Raw genomic sequence first — 19,951 nt, 5'->3', positions numbered from 1 at the left:
GATATGCGTTGTACCCATTTGTCATCACGCTCAGTTATCCAAAGACCTTTCTTTCTTTAAGTTATTTAATTTGGTCGTTCCAAAAACTGATGTCAGCATTGCCTTCCATTACCTTGAGTTCTCATGTTCATCACGTTTGTCAGCTTTATTTTCTCCAATTCTTTGGTAACACCACAAAGATAACATCTGAAAGGCATTTATTTTTCTTTGAATTTAGTTGTTTGGTTGTTTTTTTGTTTGTTTGTTTGTTTTTTGTGAGTGAATACTTCCTGTCTCGCTTGAAGGTTTGCCTTAATTCTAGCAATCTTTTTTAGATCATGGATTTTTACTCTTGTACTACTGTACAAGTGTATTAAGTGATTGTTTTGTTAGAGATTGTTTGACTTGAACTAGGAAAAAAAAGTGAGATTGCATTCTTCCAGATACACGATTATTAGGAATTTTAAAATCATGAATAGTGGTATTGTTCAGCTGTTTTCATGTTATCCTGCTTATAAAATGAAAGAGCAGTTTGTGGTACAAGTGTGCAGTGTGAAAGTTTTTGTCTAGCAAAAATTGTGAGAATTTAGAATCACTAAAATACAGTATGTTCCTGAGGTTACAAGGGTTAGTACATGGCTGATAAAATCAAATACTGAAAGATAATTCAGTAAGTGCCTTAATCACAAACACCTCCTTCACAGTTTGAAGTGCTGTTGTATATAAGTGGGCTTTGAAGATGAGTACAATCAGTAAAATACTTGGATTTAAATATGTAAATATATATATAATATTTCCAATTTCCCTGTTTCTGTTAAAATAGATGTAAAATAATAGTTGAAATATTGAGAATCATTATTTAATTTTCTTTTCAAATTGTGTTTTCCTCATCTCAATATCTCAAGGGAATAAAAATCTGATTTTCTAGAAGGTTATTCCATTATTCCATTATCTATGATTGGATGGAGTCTCTTCAAGCTATAACTGGTGAATGGTGCATCCCTCTAGTGTTAGGGAGATATTAGCAAATGTTAGAATTGAATATTTACAGTGAAGTGAGGTTTGTGTTGTACGAAGATTTGAGTAGTTGTGGAGTACTGATTTCTCTGAGTTGTTTGTTGTTTTTTTTTTTTCTTTTAAATATGTTTATTCATATACTGATAAAGAATCTTCAGGAAAACAAACTACTTTTCTCTATTTTTCTCCCTGAATAGAGAAGACTTTTTTTGTTTTATTACTTCTTAATTTTGTAGTATATCAGAAATGTGTTCATATGGGGAAGCTGACAGATAATAAATGAACAGCACAAAGAGACTTGGGATATTAAAGGCAGACTACTTGTCACAAGAAGGTAAATCCATGAGGAATACTGTGCATGCTGGCATCCTGCAAAAGTTCCAACAACAGTGAATTTGCTTTTAACTAAGTTGGATACTTTCAGCCTTTCATTTTTGAAAGACAGAGAGACAATGGAACAGCATGTTTTGTGAATGATAGTAGTCCTTAGTTTTCATCCAATTGACTTCAAAGATGCTGAGTGCTGTGAAAATTTTATCTTTTGATTTGCAATATAATTTCCAAGCTGTGTGCATTGTTAAAAGATGGATTCTGCTTGTCTTTAACACAGCAGTCACTCCAGTGTTACACAAAACAAAAACTTTCTGGTATCACCAATTTTGCCACTGGTAGGTTTTATTCCACATTATGTACTATAGGTAAACACTGTCCAGGACATTATTGTCCCCACATCTGAAGCTAGTAGAGCTCTGTATTTTTACTGAAATTTAGGATGTAATTCATACTGAGCTGATTTTTGGTCACCTGCTAAGTGTCCTTGCAGATTATTTGGCAGCACATTAAGATATTCTACATGTTATAGTTTCAAATTTGCAGATGCCCGGTTCATTTCTTCTCCTTTCCATGACAGGAATGTATTCATAAACTGTCATAGCATGGAAGGAGATCATGATCACTCAATCATGTTCCCTCAAGCAAGAATAGAGTTATATGAAATAAATTCTAGTGGATAGATGTTACAGTACCTAACAAAATATAGTAGAAATGCATGGCTCCGTAGAATGCCAGATAAATAAGAAGCATAACAAATCATGGCCACCTTGGTTATCTGTTGATTAGGAAATGTGCTGGTTCATGATACCAAAGTACAATTTACAGCTGGATCTAGAAGACTTAAACCTTCAGTTGAACAAAAACAAAAATGTGCCATTCTGGTCAGGAGTAGCATTACAGGATATCTTGTGAAAGTGACAGACTGATTTGGAGTCCGTAAGCCTTGTGACTCATTTGAGTAGCTCTTTAAATTTCACTATGCACTCATATTTCTTGATGCTGTTCTTAAGTTCTGAACTACTACTGTTAAACAGTTCTGTAAGAATCACAGTTGACCTGAAAAAAAAATTTTTTTTCTTCTAGCCACTATGTTTGAAGGAAAAAGAATGAAAACATGATACTAAGGAAAAGAGCCTTAATTTAAAAGGAGATTTGTGAGCTTATGTATCAGTGGTCAATGGTAGACTCAAAATACCAGGCAGAGGGCAGTTTGTTATGAGTGGGACTGTGAGAGTAGTGGTAATTCAAGAGAAGAAGTTTGGGTGAGTAAAGTAAGCAAAGGGCAGTGAAGGATAACCTGATAACTTCCAGGACAGTACCCATGTTGCAGTAATAACAGTACCCTGGCATCTTCACTGCTGGCACCATTTCTGATTTTTGAGTAGGTGTGGAGATGAGCTCCTTTTACTGAAGTGGAAAGAGACCTTCCTTGGTTGGCAGGAATGAGATATGATTTGTCTGAGCAAGCCAGGTTATGAATTTCAGTTGGCAGCAGGGTGAAATGAGAGCACTTGATACTGGAAATCTTTCATCATTGCCTCCATAATATGGCAGTTCCAACACCATGGGGTCCACGTGTAGCTCAAAGGTGGACTGTGGTCAGCTGGGTAAGTTATTTGGGCCTATGAGTAATTTGAGATGATGCTGGCATTTTCACTACATTCTGGCTCTGGAAGAGCTGGCTAGCAGATTATTGTCCTTTATGTAGGTGCTTCTTGTTGTTCCTTCCAAGTGGTGACACACTGTCACTGCATCTGTTATCTTCAGAAGCTGTGTTAGAAATTTAGTCTCTCTGAGTTCCTCTGAACATGTGGAGGGAGTATACCCCAGAGCCACCTCATGAGTAATGAATGTGTGGGTTACAGTCCAGCAGAACTGGCCTGTTTTACAAATTAAAACCCACTGGTGGCTATAAACAACATTTATTTCATTCTGCAGTTGACTTGTAAAGTGCTTGCACAAAGTGGAGAGAAAAGATGAGCGTGGTTAAGATCGCGCTGGAAACATTAAAGTGAAATATGAAAGGAGGGGCTAAAGTAACGTGTAGAAGGGCACACTGAGACAGTGTGACAGGTCCTTAGCAGTGGTGAAGTCATGATGTGTTGCGCTAGCTACAGCCTGATTGATGGTCAGCCACAATAGATACAAAAGAGTTAAACCTTAATGTGAAGAAAGATAAATGCGTACAGAGGAATAAATTATTTAGCCTACTACTCACCCCTGTCAAATCCAATATTATTGGCTTCCAGGGTGAACTCATGAATATTGCATTGTAAGTACAGGAACTACTGAAAGGTAGTTAGGTTACTTAAGGGAACTCCAATGCTCTGACGTACTGTAAAAACTTTTAAAGCCAGGCTTAGGTACTTAATATCTCTCATTTTGTAACTATCCAATATAAACACGTTGGTTGGATGTGATAGGATTTACTACTTAAACAGAGAATAACTGTGCCAGTGTGTTCTGAACACATCACAGTGTACCAAACTGTGGTACCAGGAGGAAAAATAGCAATTTCAAACTTCACAATTTCAACATTTTTATTTTCATATATGTATTTATAAAATGTGAAGCTGCTCTGGAGTTAGAATGTGGCATGCAAGAGTTCTACACTTTAAGGGCCTTCTGATACCATGTGGAAAGCCTTTCAGTGGAAAACCGAGAAATTAAATGACAAGAAAAATTTTAACCTGCATGAGTTCATGCACGTTCCCTCAACATCAGTGAACAATTTACATCACTGATCTCCTTTACCTTGTTATGACATGGGCACATGCCAGTGAAGTGACTTCCACAACATGACGAACTTGGTAGCTAAGAGATGAAAATATACTGGATTTCAGAAGAGAACTAATGATAGCGTTTCCATTCTCTCTTTTCTGTTACGATCTGCATACAAACTCACATAGGGTAAAGAGAAGTTAAACTACCAGAAAAGAGTAATAACTTTCTGTTCTGCATCCTTCTGTCTGCCACAAACAGCCTTTGACTCTTTTAAGTGCCATCCTCTGGTGTATTAGAAGGAATGTCCATAAAATATGAAGGGTGATTGTTCAGTTCTCTTCAGTGTTAGGGTGAAAAGATACAGTCCTGTTTCTAATTTTGGCCACAGAGGAGGTGAAGAAGTTGCAAACTGAAGAGGAAAGCAAGAAGAATGAAGAGGAAACTGAAAAGCATGCTGTAGTAAGAATGGGTGAGAGGAAAAGATGTGATTAATGTTGCAGGTGTTCAGCTCTAGCCATCAGCCATTCCCTGCTTGGTAAGGTGATTTCCCTTCACCTGCTTCATCTCTGAGAGGAGCTAGAGCTGCCACCACTTTCATACAGGGCTGAGGGATTATGGCCAGGAAGATACTCACGCATCAAGATAATGTCTAACATCAGTGACCACCTGAAAGTGCTAAGTGAACAGAACAGCTGCTCTTCACCAACTTGTTTCTTTCTTTCTGTGCAAGTGCTGAATTTTAAAATTGTGGTGATTTCGCATACCTGAAATAAACTCTGTTCTCTGTTTTCTTTTGTGGGAAATCTTGTGCAGAGATTGCAGAAGTAGAGCTTATGCTCACCTGCATCTGCTGCAGGGAAGTAAATCGAATGTGTTGCTGTATTGTTTAGTCGGCGAGGAAGGACGAGCCACACATTCAATATGAATGTCTTGCTATCGTCATCTTTATTCCACAATCCTTAACATATTTATATACATGATTACCACCTACTTGTGTGACTTTGCATTTTATACAAGACAGATTTATTGTTTTTCCTAACATTTGCTAATAATAAACAAAGCAGTTTTAGTCTTGCTTAATGAGCATCTGGTACATCCTGGTTTCCCTTATCAAGCATCCTTCCTTGTATGTCGTTTATCATTTTCCTAATTAGGGATGCAGCACAATATCATGACTGCCAAAGCACAAAAGGTTATACTCTTAAACGATTACACATTTTTAAGCTTTATATATAGAGCAAGGTCCTGGTTGGCTCGTACCACACTTTTCCATTAAACTTTTCCTTTATTTTACTGCACTAAATCCCACAAAATGTGGGGGATTAAAGGAGCAAAAATAAATGCATTGACAGGGTGCACCCATAGATTTTAAACTGTACTGATTCATTTTATTTTCTCGTGTTGCTGCATGTATAGATGTGGTACCTTGTAAAAGGTCTTGTTCTGAGACTTCACATACAGACCTCATTCTGCTTTGGACTGAGCTCTTGTTAGAATTGTAAGGATGCAGTATTTTCCAGCTAAAAGTTGTTCTAGGTTTTGATATTGACTATATATATCTGTGTTATGGGACAAACAATTAACTTTGGAGGATGCTGTATTGTAATGCCTTTCTTTTGTCTTAGCAACTCAGAGTACTGTGTCTACATCCAGTCTCCTTTTGTTGTTTGTGCTCCATGCTTATGTTTTCAATTTATTTTGGTACTTAGGAATGCTGAATCGTTAGAGAATACATTTTAACTCATTCTTCCAAATATGTTAGCTGCCAAAAAGATGAAGTGCTTTGTTTTTAAGTCATCCTTTTTCAATTGGATTAGTTTCTTAATGAAGATGTAAGATGTAACAGAAGGCTCTTCTGTTTACTCTTCTGCCTTTTTTCAGTGCTCCACTGCAGCTGTATGGATTTCAGAGTTTGCAAACAAACCTCACTCCTGTCTTTCTTGTGGTTTCCGGTTATGTTCAGTGACTCGTAAAGAAGATCGTGCAGTCTAGCCAGCTTTAGAGTTGGGTACTTCAAAAAGCTTATCTTTTTCTAGTATCGCTACACTCTGCTGGTAGATAGACAGGTACCTGCGGGTATCTGGGTGTGTTCGAAGCAGCTGACACTGTCTCCATGTCTTCAGACTGAACAGACGTGGATTTGATGAATGGACCATTCAGGGGATAAGAAATTGGCTGTGTAATTGCACTGAGAAAGTTGGGATTATTTAGCCTAAAGAACAGAAGGCTCCAAGGAGATCTTATAGTGGCCTTCCAGTTTTTAAAAGGGGCCATCAGAAAAGATGGGGAGAGTCTCTTTCTTAGGGAATGTAGTGGCAGAACAAGGATTGATGGTTTTAAACTAAAAATGGATACATTTAGATGAGATAGGAAGAAATTCTTTACTCAGAGGGCAGTGAGGCACTGGCACAGGCTGCCCGGAGAAGCTCTGCACCCCCCCCATCACTGGAGATGTTCAGAGGCAGGTTGGATGAGGCCCTGGGCAGCCTGGTCTTGTGGAAGGTGTTCCTGACCATGGCAGGGGGTTGGAACTTGACTATTTTTAAGGACCTTCCCAACCCAAACCATTCTCTGATTCTGTGATTATGTGGTCTTTAAGCTCTGAAATGAAGTATGGGAGTACTTCATCTAATTAAATCTATCCTGTTCAGCTGGAGGAGAGGAGTCTAACTCTTTCACATTTCAACCATGCTTTCTACTAAAATGTAAGTAAAAATATAAAATGTGTTAATAATTCTTTGTTGTAGTTGCTTTAAATGTGAGTGGCAACAAAGTGATTTCTGTTTAGTATGGGATTTCTTCTTTTTTAAAGTCTTCTTTGGAGTGTGCTCTTCTTGGCCTCATGTTTTTCTTCCTTGAAGTAGTCTTTGTCAAGCTTGTTAAAAACCTAACTGAAAAAAAGAAGCATCCAAGGAATCTAAGATCTCAAATCATAGAATTAAATTATGCCTTCTTGAAACCCACAATATGAGAACAAGCGTTCATTGGGTAGAAGGTAATGTAAAACTTAAATGCCTGGTGGTTAATATATTCTAGATTTTCTTTCTGGGGTGCTAGAACAGGAGGAGGAGAAATATCAGAGAAAAATGGGCTGCAGACACTGTTGGGGTTGTATGCTCTCCCTAGTGAGCATCATCTACCTCTCATGAGCCAAATGAACCATTACTTTGACCCAGTAAACCATTTTTTGGATGTCTTTTAAATTAGAAGAATGATATAAGAATTGTAGGAATTGTATTTCTTCCTGCTTGTCTGGGCATGAAGAAAGTGGAGAGGTTGCAGAGCAAAGATTGGATATTGCATAGAGATACATAACATCAGCAAGTGTTTAATTTTGTGATCTTGTAATTTTTGTCTATGTTCATTGGCCACATTCACATGGCAGAGGTGGAGTACTGTCTGATCCCAAATTAGTATCTGCTCAAAAAGGAGAAACCTGTTCTGGTATCAGCCTCTGGCCTATCTTACATGTAAGCACATAATTACCTGCCTAATTTGTGGAACTCCTTTCTGGGAATGTGTGTCTCTGACATGAGTTATTTAACTGAGGAAATACTTCCTGGGCTGGAAAATATTTGGCGAAATAGCACAAATATACTGTGTTTGGCTCAGTAAAATGGAATTATTAGGGCCTTTGGGTGGATCCCTAAATTGTTGGCACAGTGAGAAATTATCCGGCCTATTTTGCTTAGTGGTGCAAAGGTTCACCTGGAAACAAAGCCTCCCCTGAAAACAGGAGCGTGGATTTTTGTCACATTGGCTGAGAAATGGCTCTGCTTCTGAAAATGGCAGTTGTCATCCTTATTGCAAAATGAATTTTCATTAAACATGATTTTTTTTCCTTTGGATTTAATTTGGAATGGTTCTTGTCATCTTCTTAACTGTGAACCAAAAGGGAAAAGAAAATGACAAGTAAACTGTGGTGTAACTTTTCAAACCCTTGGAAAGAGCTGTCATAATTATACTGTGGATTTTACTTTTTTTATAGCTCTAAGTACTAATGCACATCACTCCAAAATGAATTATGTATTTGAATTGTTTCTTTTACCTCTGGGCTTTGATACAGAGCTCAGTAAAGGCACTCTAATTGTTTTGAAGCTGTGCAGTGTTACATGACTTTCACATTGCCAGAGCGTCACCTCAACAATTAGTTAGTCTATGTGATACATACTTACATTGTAAAATGAAATGTGATCCTGTTAGGAGTTCGTAAATCTCAAATGGCTATTTTTCATTCTGTTTCTGCTAGCGTAATAGGAGCCTTTTTCTCAAATGTTTCTTCTGCCATGATTTCTTATATTGTCTGATTCTTGCTGTTGTGTGTTTTGTGAGTGGGAAAACAAAAGTTCCTGTTTTAAAAAGGATTTCAGTGGCTTGCATCTCTAGATCTGCTTGATTTAAACAGGTTTATTTCTAAGAAATAACTTAAACGCTTTCTAAAGTGCTGAAAACAGATAAGCCCTGTCCCAAGAGAATTGGTCACGTTAAACAAATACTTGCTTAAGTACCAAAAATCTCTCTGCTGCACGGCTTTGTTTATCAGGTGTACTTTCTGGTGCATTACGGTGTTAAAGTGGAGTAGTGACGTAAATAAAACCTTAGTAAAGCTCCAGCAATGAATCCTTAAAGTTAGCCACATTCAGCAGCGCTACAAGTGAAGATTTGATTACAGTTAATTATTGTGTTCTTCTAAAGCGGTCTTAGAGCGGTAGCATTTATCTTGAATCTTGTTCGATTTTACCAAAGTGCATTCAGATGTTTTCTCAATCAGGGCATTGATATATTGGCCTCCTTTAAACTGAACAGTTGGCTGGAAATAATGGCCCCTTATTTCAGTTTTCTCTATCTGGAGTGAGAATTTGTTTATGGTTTCCTTTTGGGGGGTTGTCATGGTTATTGTCTGTGTCCAGAACAGAGCTGCCCTACCTGAGAAAATGAGTTTTGGAGACAAAGGTGAGAGCTGGCTGACTTAGAATCACTTGTTGATTTTGGCTGGCAAGTTGTTTGTATGTAGAACAGAAACTTTACAACGCCCCACTTTTATTTTAATCTTTTAAGAATTTTAATTAAGAATAATATTCGTATGATTCAGCCAAAAGATATTGGCTAATCAAATCAGGGATTTAATTAGAAATTAGATTTAATCTGAGTGCGGTAAAATTCCGCTTGAAATGAGTGAAATATCAGGTGGAAAACTTCGCTCACTGTATTGCAAAGTGCAACTCTGCTATGAAAACCAAAGCAGTTAATAATTACGAAGCATTGTTTAATGTTTCCATAGCCTTACAAATTCTTACAAAATCAAATGTTAGTTACCTCTGTACAGTGCAGATGTTAAATTCATGACCTGTAGTGTTCTGAAGTTGCTAAGGGTGAGATTTCGAATTTCATAGAAAGGAAGGCTTCTGTGGAAAAGATTGATGAAGATTAAGGGGGAGAGGTTTCTGACAGAAAACTTTCATATAAATGTTGCAAAAAGAGGAGGCTTTGTGTGTTCTGTGGGTTTTAGATGAGCCCTGGAAGGCCCATATTCACTACTGCATCAGCAGATGAGATGTCCTGGAGAAAGCTCAACCAAACCAGCAATTGCCAAATACCTATTCCTTCCCCAGCTAATTTGAGGAATAATAGCTTTTATGGTTATGGTACAGAGAAGGATATACTAAACATTGCTAACGGTAGCAATAGTAATGTTCCTTTGATAATAAAGTATAATGTTGGCAGAAAAATGCCCCGGATATCTCAATATATTCCCATTCATTATAAAGGGTATCCTTATTTCTCCTTTTATTTTTTTCTCTAGCTTGCAGTTCTCTTTGGAAGTAATCTTAGGGGCTGCTTGAGGAATCATTTTGCTTCTATGATGAAGATCTATTAGCTGTTCAAATATCATGAGACATACCTGAAATGCAGAACCAGGGCACCAGCCATGTATATGGAAACATTTTTTTTGCAGCCTTCTTAATAGAAATACAGGCTTTCCCTATGTGAGTGGCATACATGCCCTGCTGTTGGTGAAACCATGAGGTCCTGACAATGTTAGCCAATTTAAAAGGCTTGAAAGCAGATGCTTCTTCACCTATAGCATTTGATGCTGTTGGTTTTTGCTGTACCAAATATTTGTCTAATGTGATAATGTGACTTCAGAATGCCTTTTGCTGAAAAAATAATCCATGGAAATTGTCCAGGGACAAAACAAAACTGCATCCAGCTTCCTTTAAAACAGTGAATTACTGCTTGCACTTTCTGATTTTCTGGTTTCCCAGTTTTATTATATAAGCTCCTAAACAGGTCTGCAAATATTAAATATAACATGGAATAGTTCTTTCTTTGTAGTGGTCCTGAGCAATAGAATCTTTCTATGTTTTTTGTTTTATGTAGGTTTTTTTGTTTGTTTATTTGGTTTATTAAGACATACTACACATAGCTGTGGTACTCTGACTTCTGGAACATTAGAAACGTATACTGGAGTGACAAAACATTCTGCTCTTAGAAGATAAGTAACAAACAAGTTTTATTTATCTTACAAAGCGGACTGGATCGTCTTTTCTATGTGCTGCCAGAATGGCTATGCAAAGTAGATGCCTACAATATTTCTCGTCATTTTGCTTTGATATCGAGCTGAAGTTGAGGAAATTCTGAAGTATCAAGCAGCAGTAGCATTTGGGCAGTAACAAGTACAGTGAAATGCATTGTACTGTGTTTTGAGGATCAGAATTCCAAGAGATGCCGCGTGGGTGATATTGAGCTAAGGGACTGGCATTCTGAGGAGAAACAGTAGGCTAGAATGTGCAGGGTCAGTGCTTCACCAGTCTTGTCTTTACTACCAGTGAGGATACCAGTGGAACTTAGGAGATACGAGGTTGTTTTTTTAATGGAATAGCTAAAATTACCACGCAATACACAATAGATAGTAAACAATGACCCTGTCTCAATATACTGAAGAAATCAGAACTGCTGAATGAACAGAAAACTACTTCTGCCAGATTGTGTCTGCAGAGGATGCTTTTTTTCCCTGTTGTAAAAACTGTGATGTGCCTAGGTTAGTGACAGAGATCTGTAGGGGACGTAGAGAGGGCAAAGCAAGGACAGAAGAGGAGAAGCATTGGTCATTGGTATGCTGCTGGTACTATACCTGGCATGACTGAATAGAAACAAATAACTAAGGCCCTCGTAGCAAAAAAAAAAAAAAAAAGAAAAAAAAGAAAAAAAAATTTGTCATGAAGCATGTCTAAATTGTGATAGGATATACAATATTTAAAAGACGAGTCCATCAATTGTGACACTGGTTTTCTTGACTCAAAGGCAAGACAGACATTTTCCACATATTCCAGAAGTGGAAAACGGCTGGTGTAAATGTATGAAAGTAGGTTTAATGAACTTCAGTTTGTAATTTGGCAGTTAATAAAAGGTATTTCTAAATATTCATTTGGAAAAGTAATCAACAAGCTTTTCCCTGCTGGCTGTAATAGCTAAGAAAGGTAATAGCTAAGAGGAAACTTCTCTATGGAGCAGAGACAGGTACTCACCCATCTGTGTCAGATCTCAGTTTGGCAGGCCTGCAGGTTGCTGTATTCAAGATGGTAATTCTAAATTCTAATTTTAAATTTTTCTAAGTTTTAATTCTAAATTCTATTTTAATGTACAATTTTGCATTAGATGCAGACAGACATGTGGCCGTAAGTCATCACTGGACTTACTGTAATGAAGGACATTGTGATTGCTTTCTACGCTCACAAATCACAATAACACATTCACCTCTCAGTTATCCAATTCTTTCTTCCATGAAAGTTGTGACAGTGGAGCTGCCACCTTTCCCTGGATGATCTGGGGGTCAAACCATACTGCTCTGTGTGTTGTTGATCTTATTATTCCCATGATTGCTCTAAACTGAACTTCAATACACCTGGTAATAAAACTCTTTCATTAAAAATGCTAAACTTGATAATGTTAGTCAAACACACTGTATGGGAATTGCTGAGTCACGGCCTGAACCTCTGATTGATCACTTGAGGCGAGCAATGAGTCAGCCATGGGAGCACAGGTGAAGGCAATTCACCTGTGCTGTTGGAAGGGGTTGAGCCTGGCTCCACCCCTCCTAGACCTATTTAAGAGCTGGCTACCAGTGGAGAAGGTTCTCTTCTGGAGATCCCCTCTACTGGTGTTTTGTGAGTGAGCCCAGGATAGGGGCAAGCCTTCTATTTATTCTCTTTTGTTATCATAGTCTACTTTGCCTAATTCGCTTACTTATTTTGTGATTATAACATCCTAATATTCTTTGATTATACGCGTGTAAGGCGCGGTGGCATGTTGCTATGTTTATTTTCAAAGAACTTCTCACCTAGAATACTTAAGCTGCCTAAAAACATTTAGTTCACTATTATTAAAAGCTCTGATAGTTGTGCCTCACAAAAATACTAGTGCAATCACACAAGTACTCCACCTGCACTCCTAGCCTCTCTGTTCTTTGCCTCAAAGGCAGCAATAAATATCATACAATTACTGTTGCTAAACTACGGTAGGAATTTTGGAGAAATAACTGGGAAAAGAAACGTCAAACTTTTCTACCCTCTTTTTTGTGCTTTGGAGCTCCGAGAAAACTTGTCTGCAGTACAGCGTCAGAGAGATGATATCTGTGAAGAACACTGAGGCCTGCAGCACATGCATGAGGAGTGCCTAGGAGAGCCTAGGATCGCAGCTGCCTGTTCTCTTAAATTATTCAGATAAATCTTAGGAATTGTTGTAGTTCAAGTCAACTAACAATGTCCCAAACAGGGAGGAAGAGCATGCTGCAACAGTGACTTGGGCCTGGAGACCACTGCCAGTAGGCAGGTAAGATGCGGCCAGTCTGGTTTGACACTGAGTGAATATCACCTGTGTGACCAGAGTTTGCCATTTGTCCTCCAGGCCCAGCAGTGGCTGATTGGTATTGTTTGTTGCACAAGTACATGCCTCTCCAGTGTCAGATTCCTTCTCTAGGTCTTCAGAAGATTCTTGTTTATATTTTAGATTGAAATGATTGATTTTATCTCTCTCTAACTGGTTGCTGCTTTTTTTTTTTTTTTTTTTTTATACTGAAGTTTTGCAACTCAAGCATTCCTCTTTCATTAGATCAACTTCAACTTCACTCGGAGCTGCCAAACTGCAGTGCTAGTTCACTGCGGTTCGTTGTATGGAGGCAGTCAGTATTCTGAAGCTCATCACCGTCTTCACTGGAAGTCATCAGCAGTGGTTTAATATTTCTTGAGTGGCTACTAATCTGCACTGTTACTATAAACTGTATCACAAGGGGAAATTCAGTTTGTCATCTCCTAAATGACGTGCTTTTTATAAGAAGCTAGCTTTTTATAAGAAGATAGCTAGCTGAAAGTGCATCCTTTTGTTGTGGGCAGAATCCTAGAAATTCTCTTCTACATATCTGTTGGCTTACGGGCAAAATATTCTCTGACTGAGATACAAAGAAACAAAAGTACCAATATACTGACTCAATATTTTTCAATCTTTACTTAGGTACTTCCTTTCCCCAGCCAGGTGGTCTACAACAGAGTTGGAAAGTGTGGGAGTAGAACTGTGGTTTTGCTTTTGAGAATTTTATCAGAGAAACATGGATTCAACCTGGTAACATCTGATATTCATAACAAAACAAGACTGACCAAAAACGAACAGGTAAGCTACTCCTGCTCAACTTAGAGCCTGTTCTATTGCATTTGTGAAGCTGAGAAACAAAGGTATATGCATATACAGTATACAAAGGCATATACAGTAATACAGCTTTGACCCGGGTAACGTGCCAGAAATCATCATCCTTGAAGTGGCTTCAGTTCACTGGAGAATTGTGCTGTAGAGCCAAGAGCAACACGATGTGGAGGGTTACAAGAAAAACTAGCTTCCATTTAGCCAGCTCTCGAATGTACTCAACATAGCAATTAGTCCAGCGTCAGTCCAGGGACATAAGAAGGGTTACTACAAGTGAAGTTAGGTGCTAACAGCTTCTGGGACCTGTATTAATGTATCTGCAGGGCACAGCCATTTGTCATATAGACGTGCCAGCATATGCAGAGCTAGCTTGGGTCTCTTAAGCAGAGTACATACAAGTAAAATTCAGCAGTTTCTAATCCACTGTTAATAATCACTTGCTTCAAAAAATTCTTACCCAGGTCCATGCTAAACCATGTTGCCGTAGTCTAACACATCCTTGATCCTGTCTCAGCCTCTTACTGATCTGCCTTTTTCATGTTATTGTACGACATAAAGCAAATACAAGTGAAACCTCTCTACCTAGATACCCCTTTCTATGTTCCCTTAAACTCATGTTTCCTTAAAACTATAAGGGACATCCTTTTTGCAACTTTGAGACCAAAAGATTTTATTATTTATATTCATTTGTATCTTGGGTAACCATGTGCTCACAAGTGTCAATGCCATCAATAGGTATTGATGCAAGTAACTCAAAAAAAAACAACCCTCAGTCTCCAAAGTGTACTGATTAATTCATATGCATTACACATGGCTGTTTCATGTTACCCACAGCTGTTCTTTTGATCTGCTGATTCAGGTAAATGCTGCAGCAAATGCCTGCGTCACCCCTAAGATTAGCAAACCGCGAGAGGATGTATGCAGTGATCAAAATACAGACTTAGGCCTACCGGTGACAACGTCCTGTGGTTAGGGGTTATTTATCTGTAGCCTTTTTATGAGCGTAAGTTTCAGTGTTTGTTATTTTGGATATAACAGTTTGTTCCGATTTAAAATTTGAGAGCAGATGTTGCTACTGCAGTTCCCAAGTTCCCTCTTTCCAGTACTGCCATCAAGATCCCACAGGCAGTGAGCGGATCACCTACCCTTTTAGAGCCCTTGTTGTTGGGGGACTGGCAATCCAGGGCTGCCACGCCAGCCAAAAGGCTGTGGAGGAGGCCAGTGCCACTCCTGCTACCCTGCTTAGGCCCACTCATTGACTGATGGCAGAGACAGAGCCTAAGACTGCAGCTGTCACAGCCTCTTTGTGTGCATATGGGCTGCTGCTAGCACCATGCTGTCAGCAATGTACAGCCTGGGGTTTTTGCAGAATGGTCCCATTGGATCAGAGGGCAAACTGTCATGTGTTATTCTTTCTTCTTTTAACTATTTCTGCTTAATTGTTGGGTATGGGATAGGTGATTTTTATTGGCATGATAGTTTTTGTGTTTTGGTTTGTTTCGTGTTTTTTTTTTTTTTTTTAATTCATTACTGATTAGGAGATGTATAAGAAAATCTAAAATCCTCTGAGGTAGCAACAACTACAGTCTTCCACCCTTATAATCTGCTACATTTCTCTGGTATGCAGAAACGTGTTAAACAGAGTGAAAGATCATATTAAACAGTCTTCCCTGCTTCAGTCTGAAATATCAGGATTCAAAGAAGCTCAGACTGAATTTTAGTGCAACAGTTGCCTTGTTTTATTTTTTTTTTGCACTCTACAAGCTGTTTGGTTACCATATGGGAAATATCCAGGAACACAGATAGTGGAGTACGTATTGCTATAGAGATGTGGATTTACTTTCTGCTATGCTCTGCAATAAGTTTAGTCTCTTTATTTTGATTTATGGCTTATTTACATAGTTGCAATAGGTTCAGAATGTAATGATTACTTTTGCTGGAAAACAAAGGTTACATGACTGGCAATACTAACTTTTCTCTCTTTTAAGGTATCTTCAGTTGTGTTTTGATTTTTGAATCGAAGTATTAAATTGAAAAGAATCATAGAATCATTTGAAGTGGAAGGGGCCCTTAAAAGACATCTAGTCCAAATGCTGTGCAATGAGCAGGGACATCTACAGCTAGATAAAGTTTCTCAGAGCCCCATCCAGCCTGACTGTGAATGACTCTGAGAATGAAATACATGGGCAACCTGCTTCAATGCTTCGCTACTCTCATCATAAAAAAAACTTTCTGCTTATAATTAATCTAGATCTCCCCTCTTTTAGTTTGAAACCATTTCCTCTTGTCCTACCACAGCAGACACTGCTAAAGAGTCTGCCCTTTTCTTTTATGTAGCCCCCTTTTAGAAATTGAAAAGATGCTATCAGGTCTCTCTGGGGCCTTCTCCTCTTCAGGCTGAACAGCCCTAGCTCTCTCAGCCTGTCCTCATAGGAGAGGTGTTCCATCCCCTGGATGGATCCCTGTTTTTTGTAGCCCTCCTCTGTATGCGCTCTAGCAGGTCCATGTCTTTTCTATACTGAGAACTGCACATCTGAACATAGTACTCCAGGTGAGGCCTCACTGGTGCAGAACAGAGAGGCAGGATCACCTCCCTTGACCTGCTGGCCTCACTTCTTTTGATGCAGCCCAAGATACAGTTGGCTTTCTGGGCTGCAAAGACACATTGCTGGCTCATGTCCAGCTTACCATCCACCACTACTCTCACGTCTTTTTCAGCAGGGTTGTGCTCCATTCTTTCATTCTTCCACTTGTACACAGGTGGCAACCCCCACTATCAGTACAAGACCTCACGCTTGGCTTAGTTGAAACGCATGAGGTTCTTCTTAAGCCTGCCTAGGACTCTCTGGATGGCATCCCATCCCTCTGGTGTGTCAGCCGCACTACACAGCTTAGTATCATCTACAAACTTGCTGAGGATGCACTCAGTCCCATTGTTGAGGTCATTGGTGAAGATGTTAAAGGGCATTAGTTCCAGTACTGACCCATGAGGGATACCGTTTGTCTCTGATTTCCATCTGGATGTTGATACATTAACCACTACTCTCTGGGTACAATCTAGCAACAAGTTTTTTCTCCATTGAACAATGCATTCATCAAGTCTGTATCTTTCCAGTTTGGAGAGAAGGATGTTGTGGGACCTGTGTGAGAGGCGTTACTGAAGTCCAGATAGATGACATCAGTGGCTCTTTCTTTGTCCATTAATGCAGTGACACCATCATAAAAGGCCACTAGGTTGGTCAAGCAGGATTTGCCCTTGGTGAAGCCATGCTGGTTGTTCTGTATCACCTCCTCCTCTTTTATGTGCCTTATCATAGCTTCCAGGAAGATCTGTTCTATGACCTTCCCTAGCGCAGAGGTGAGGCAGACAGGTCAGTAGTGGCCGATGTTGTTCTTTCTACCCTTAAAAATCAGTGTGATATTGCCTTTTTTCCCAGGGACTTCACCTGACTGCTATGACTTCTCAAATATTATTGAGAGTGGCTTGTTGACTGCATGAATCTGGGATGCATCTCATCAGGACCCATTAAGGTTCCTCAGGTGTTTTCAGACCTGATTGTCACTTATGGTGGGGTGGATGTCGCTTTCCCAGTCCCCAGCTTCTGACCCATTCACTTGAGGGGGGTGTTAAGAGCAATTGCTAGTGAAGACTGAAGCAAAAAAGTTGTTGAGTACCTCAGCCTTCTCCTTGTCCATTGTTGCCTGGCCTGCCTGTATTGCTCACTGGAGTGAAGGGAAGGGGCATATGCGTTGTTCTTTCTCCCATCTTTAATGTGGTATAAGAAGCAATTAAGAGAATGAATGGTCTCAGGTTCCAGGCGTTGGAATGAGAGAAAACAGGAATGGGCTGGGCTGTAGGCTCCCAGCATGAGCATGAGCTACTTGCTTGAGATGTTATTGCTTTCTTCCTCCTGTCATTTGTCTGTCCTGTGTTTGGTTAGAGCTTTGGTCCAGCCAAGATTTTTCTGTAAATATTTAGCTTGTGCAGTCTGTTAGTGTTAAATAAAGTTAAGTACGTAGGTGTTCTTAATGACTATGGAGATTACATGTAACTGAAATCCGTATGTTGGGTGCCTTTTACAGTTTTCTTAGTAAGAAATCTTCCCAAATTACGTCTGCCTGCCAGCAATTAGGAGTGCAGCCATTGAACATCCATGGGCATAAGGGAGAGGCTTCTGGAAAAAGATGAGTTAATTTTTGCCTTACCATTTACTGTAATGTTTTCAATTAACAATTGGAAACTTCTAATTACAGAACTTGTGTGTAGTATTTATGTATACAATGACAACCTAATTGATGTGGCTTTAAAGTGACAGATGTACTAATGCAAAATGAATTCCTCCCCTCCTCTAATTACCCCTGTCCCCAGTTCTTGGATTCAGAGAAGGAAAAATGATTATGTTTATAGATGTGCAAATACTGGTACGTATGGGAGTAACTGATTGTCCTCACATCATTTCCCTCTACTACACGTCCTTTGGACAGGCACCAGCTTTATTCATAATTCAGGTTTAACACACTAAAAGTCCATTGCTGTTTTTTTCTTGAGTGCTTTTAAAAATAGAAAATTGGTCCTAAGCAGCTTGGGGAGTTTAAGAAAATTTTGAAACAATTCCAAATCTCTGAGAGTTAAAATGATGATTGGGTCTCATTCCTGTGAGCTCTGAATTGTTTATGGAAATGAAGTAATACCGAGATGAAAGTGATATACCAAGTACCTGTAGATACTTGTGCCTCCTGGATCCTACATGCCTTCAGGAGAGATGGTAGCATGTATAGAAAAAGGTAAATAACTCAAAAGAGAGTCAGATTCAGATAATCTTTCATCCTATTTATATTAGTTAGAGGGAACCATAGTGTCACCATCTGATCTGACTTGGAAAATCACATATCCTATCATCTTTGTACATTTTGACCACAGATTCTCTCCCAGTGAAACACAGTAGTTTGAGAGAGTAGGAATGTTTTTTATGTTCAAAGAAATGATTATTTCTTTTTGTTCTCAGTTGAATTTACCTATTACAAATCCTGAACTAAATAGGTCTGCTCTGAGCAGGCCTGTGGTGGAGGGTAGGTGTTTATGGAAGAGAGAGAGATGTCCTGTCTTGCAAGGCTGGGTTGAGTTTTGGTGTAGGAGTGATGCTGTGGCTGGAACAAAGCCGTCCTCCATGTTTCTTTCCTTATGGGCAGGGCTCCTTGCAGTCACTCTCCAAGTCATTTTATTGTGCCATCTGCTGGATTGTTATTTGCAATGCAGCAATGACCAAATATAAATAGCACTGCTGATGTTAAGCATGATGACTTAAGTTGGCCAGCTGAGATCCTAAAATTATAATGAAAACAGTAGTCTGAAGAAAAATGTTTTGTTCTGTGAGTGTGGCCTCTTGGTTTTCTTGCTCAGGTGGATGTTAGGATTCAAAAATGGTTTGCAGTTTATAGAGTTGCCTCTGCAGATCTGGTCTTTTTTAATGGTCCTGTTTAAGGGTGAATGCAGAAATTGAATTTTGGAAGAAAAAAAGTAGAATGAAAGCTTAAAGAAGGTTTCACAGCGGTAGAAAGATGTTATGCTAGGGAGCAAAGCAGCATTTAGGGTGGTTTAAGACCATTTTCCAGATGGTACTGTCTCTTCCCTTCCATCATTGCCATTCCATTCAACTCGCTTTCTAGGGGTTTCGATCACTACTCATTCTCTCCATGTGTCATCCATGGGTTTACCAGTCTTCTTGTAGAAGAGATCTACTAGAGGCTCTACTCCTCTGGGAGACACTGGAAGATTTTATTTCTTTTTGCATCACTTTCAAAAGAGGGCTGATTCCTTCGTATTCCTGAGCATTACATTTGGCTCATTAAGCTGAAATCAGTTCAGCGCAATTGGGATCAGAGAGAGAGGAGCCCTTGGGAAATATGGCCACAATTTGCATGTGGCTGTGAGCCATTACTGTTATTTATTTTTCCCTCCTGACATCTGTGTATCTTCTGAGCCTTACTTACTCTTTTGGCAGGGTTTTTAAAAGAATGTTTTGTGCTTGTTTGTTCATATGCACATTGTAGCTTTATCCACATCTGCATACAAGTCCTGTTGAATATTCATTGTCTAAATGTGAAGGTACTTCAAGTCAAAACAGAATTCTGCATCTGCTTTATAGTAAGTTATTATAGCACAAGAGATTGAGTTTGGTAGCAAGAGCTTTAAAAAAGAAAC

General features: G+C 39.0%; 1 protein-coding gene across 3 annotated transcripts in view; it reads left to right on the top strand.

The window, feature by feature from the left end:
• UST (uronyl 2-sulfotransferase) overlaps positions 1-19,951 on the top strand; it is a 160,013-nt gene that overhangs the window by 65,204 nt on the left and 74,858 nt on the right. For all 3 annotated transcript variants that reach the window (XM_048935252.1, XM_048935253.1, XM_048935254.1), the window contains exon 3: positions 13,564-13,719. In XM_048935252.1, the coding sequence (XP_048791209.1) occupies positions 13,564-13,719 (156 nt within the window). The remainder of the gene's footprint in view (positions 1-13,563; positions 13,720-19,951) is intronic.

The sequence above is a fragment of the Lagopus muta genome, chromosome 2, assembly GCF_023343835.1.
Source record: "Lagopus muta isolate bLagMut1 chromosome 2, bLagMut1 primary, whole genome shotgun sequence".
NCBI classification, from domain to species: domain Eukaryota; kingdom Metazoa; phylum Chordata; class Aves; order Galliformes; family Phasianidae; genus Lagopus; species Lagopus muta.
This window is presented reverse-complemented; position numbering and strand designations above follow the sequence as displayed.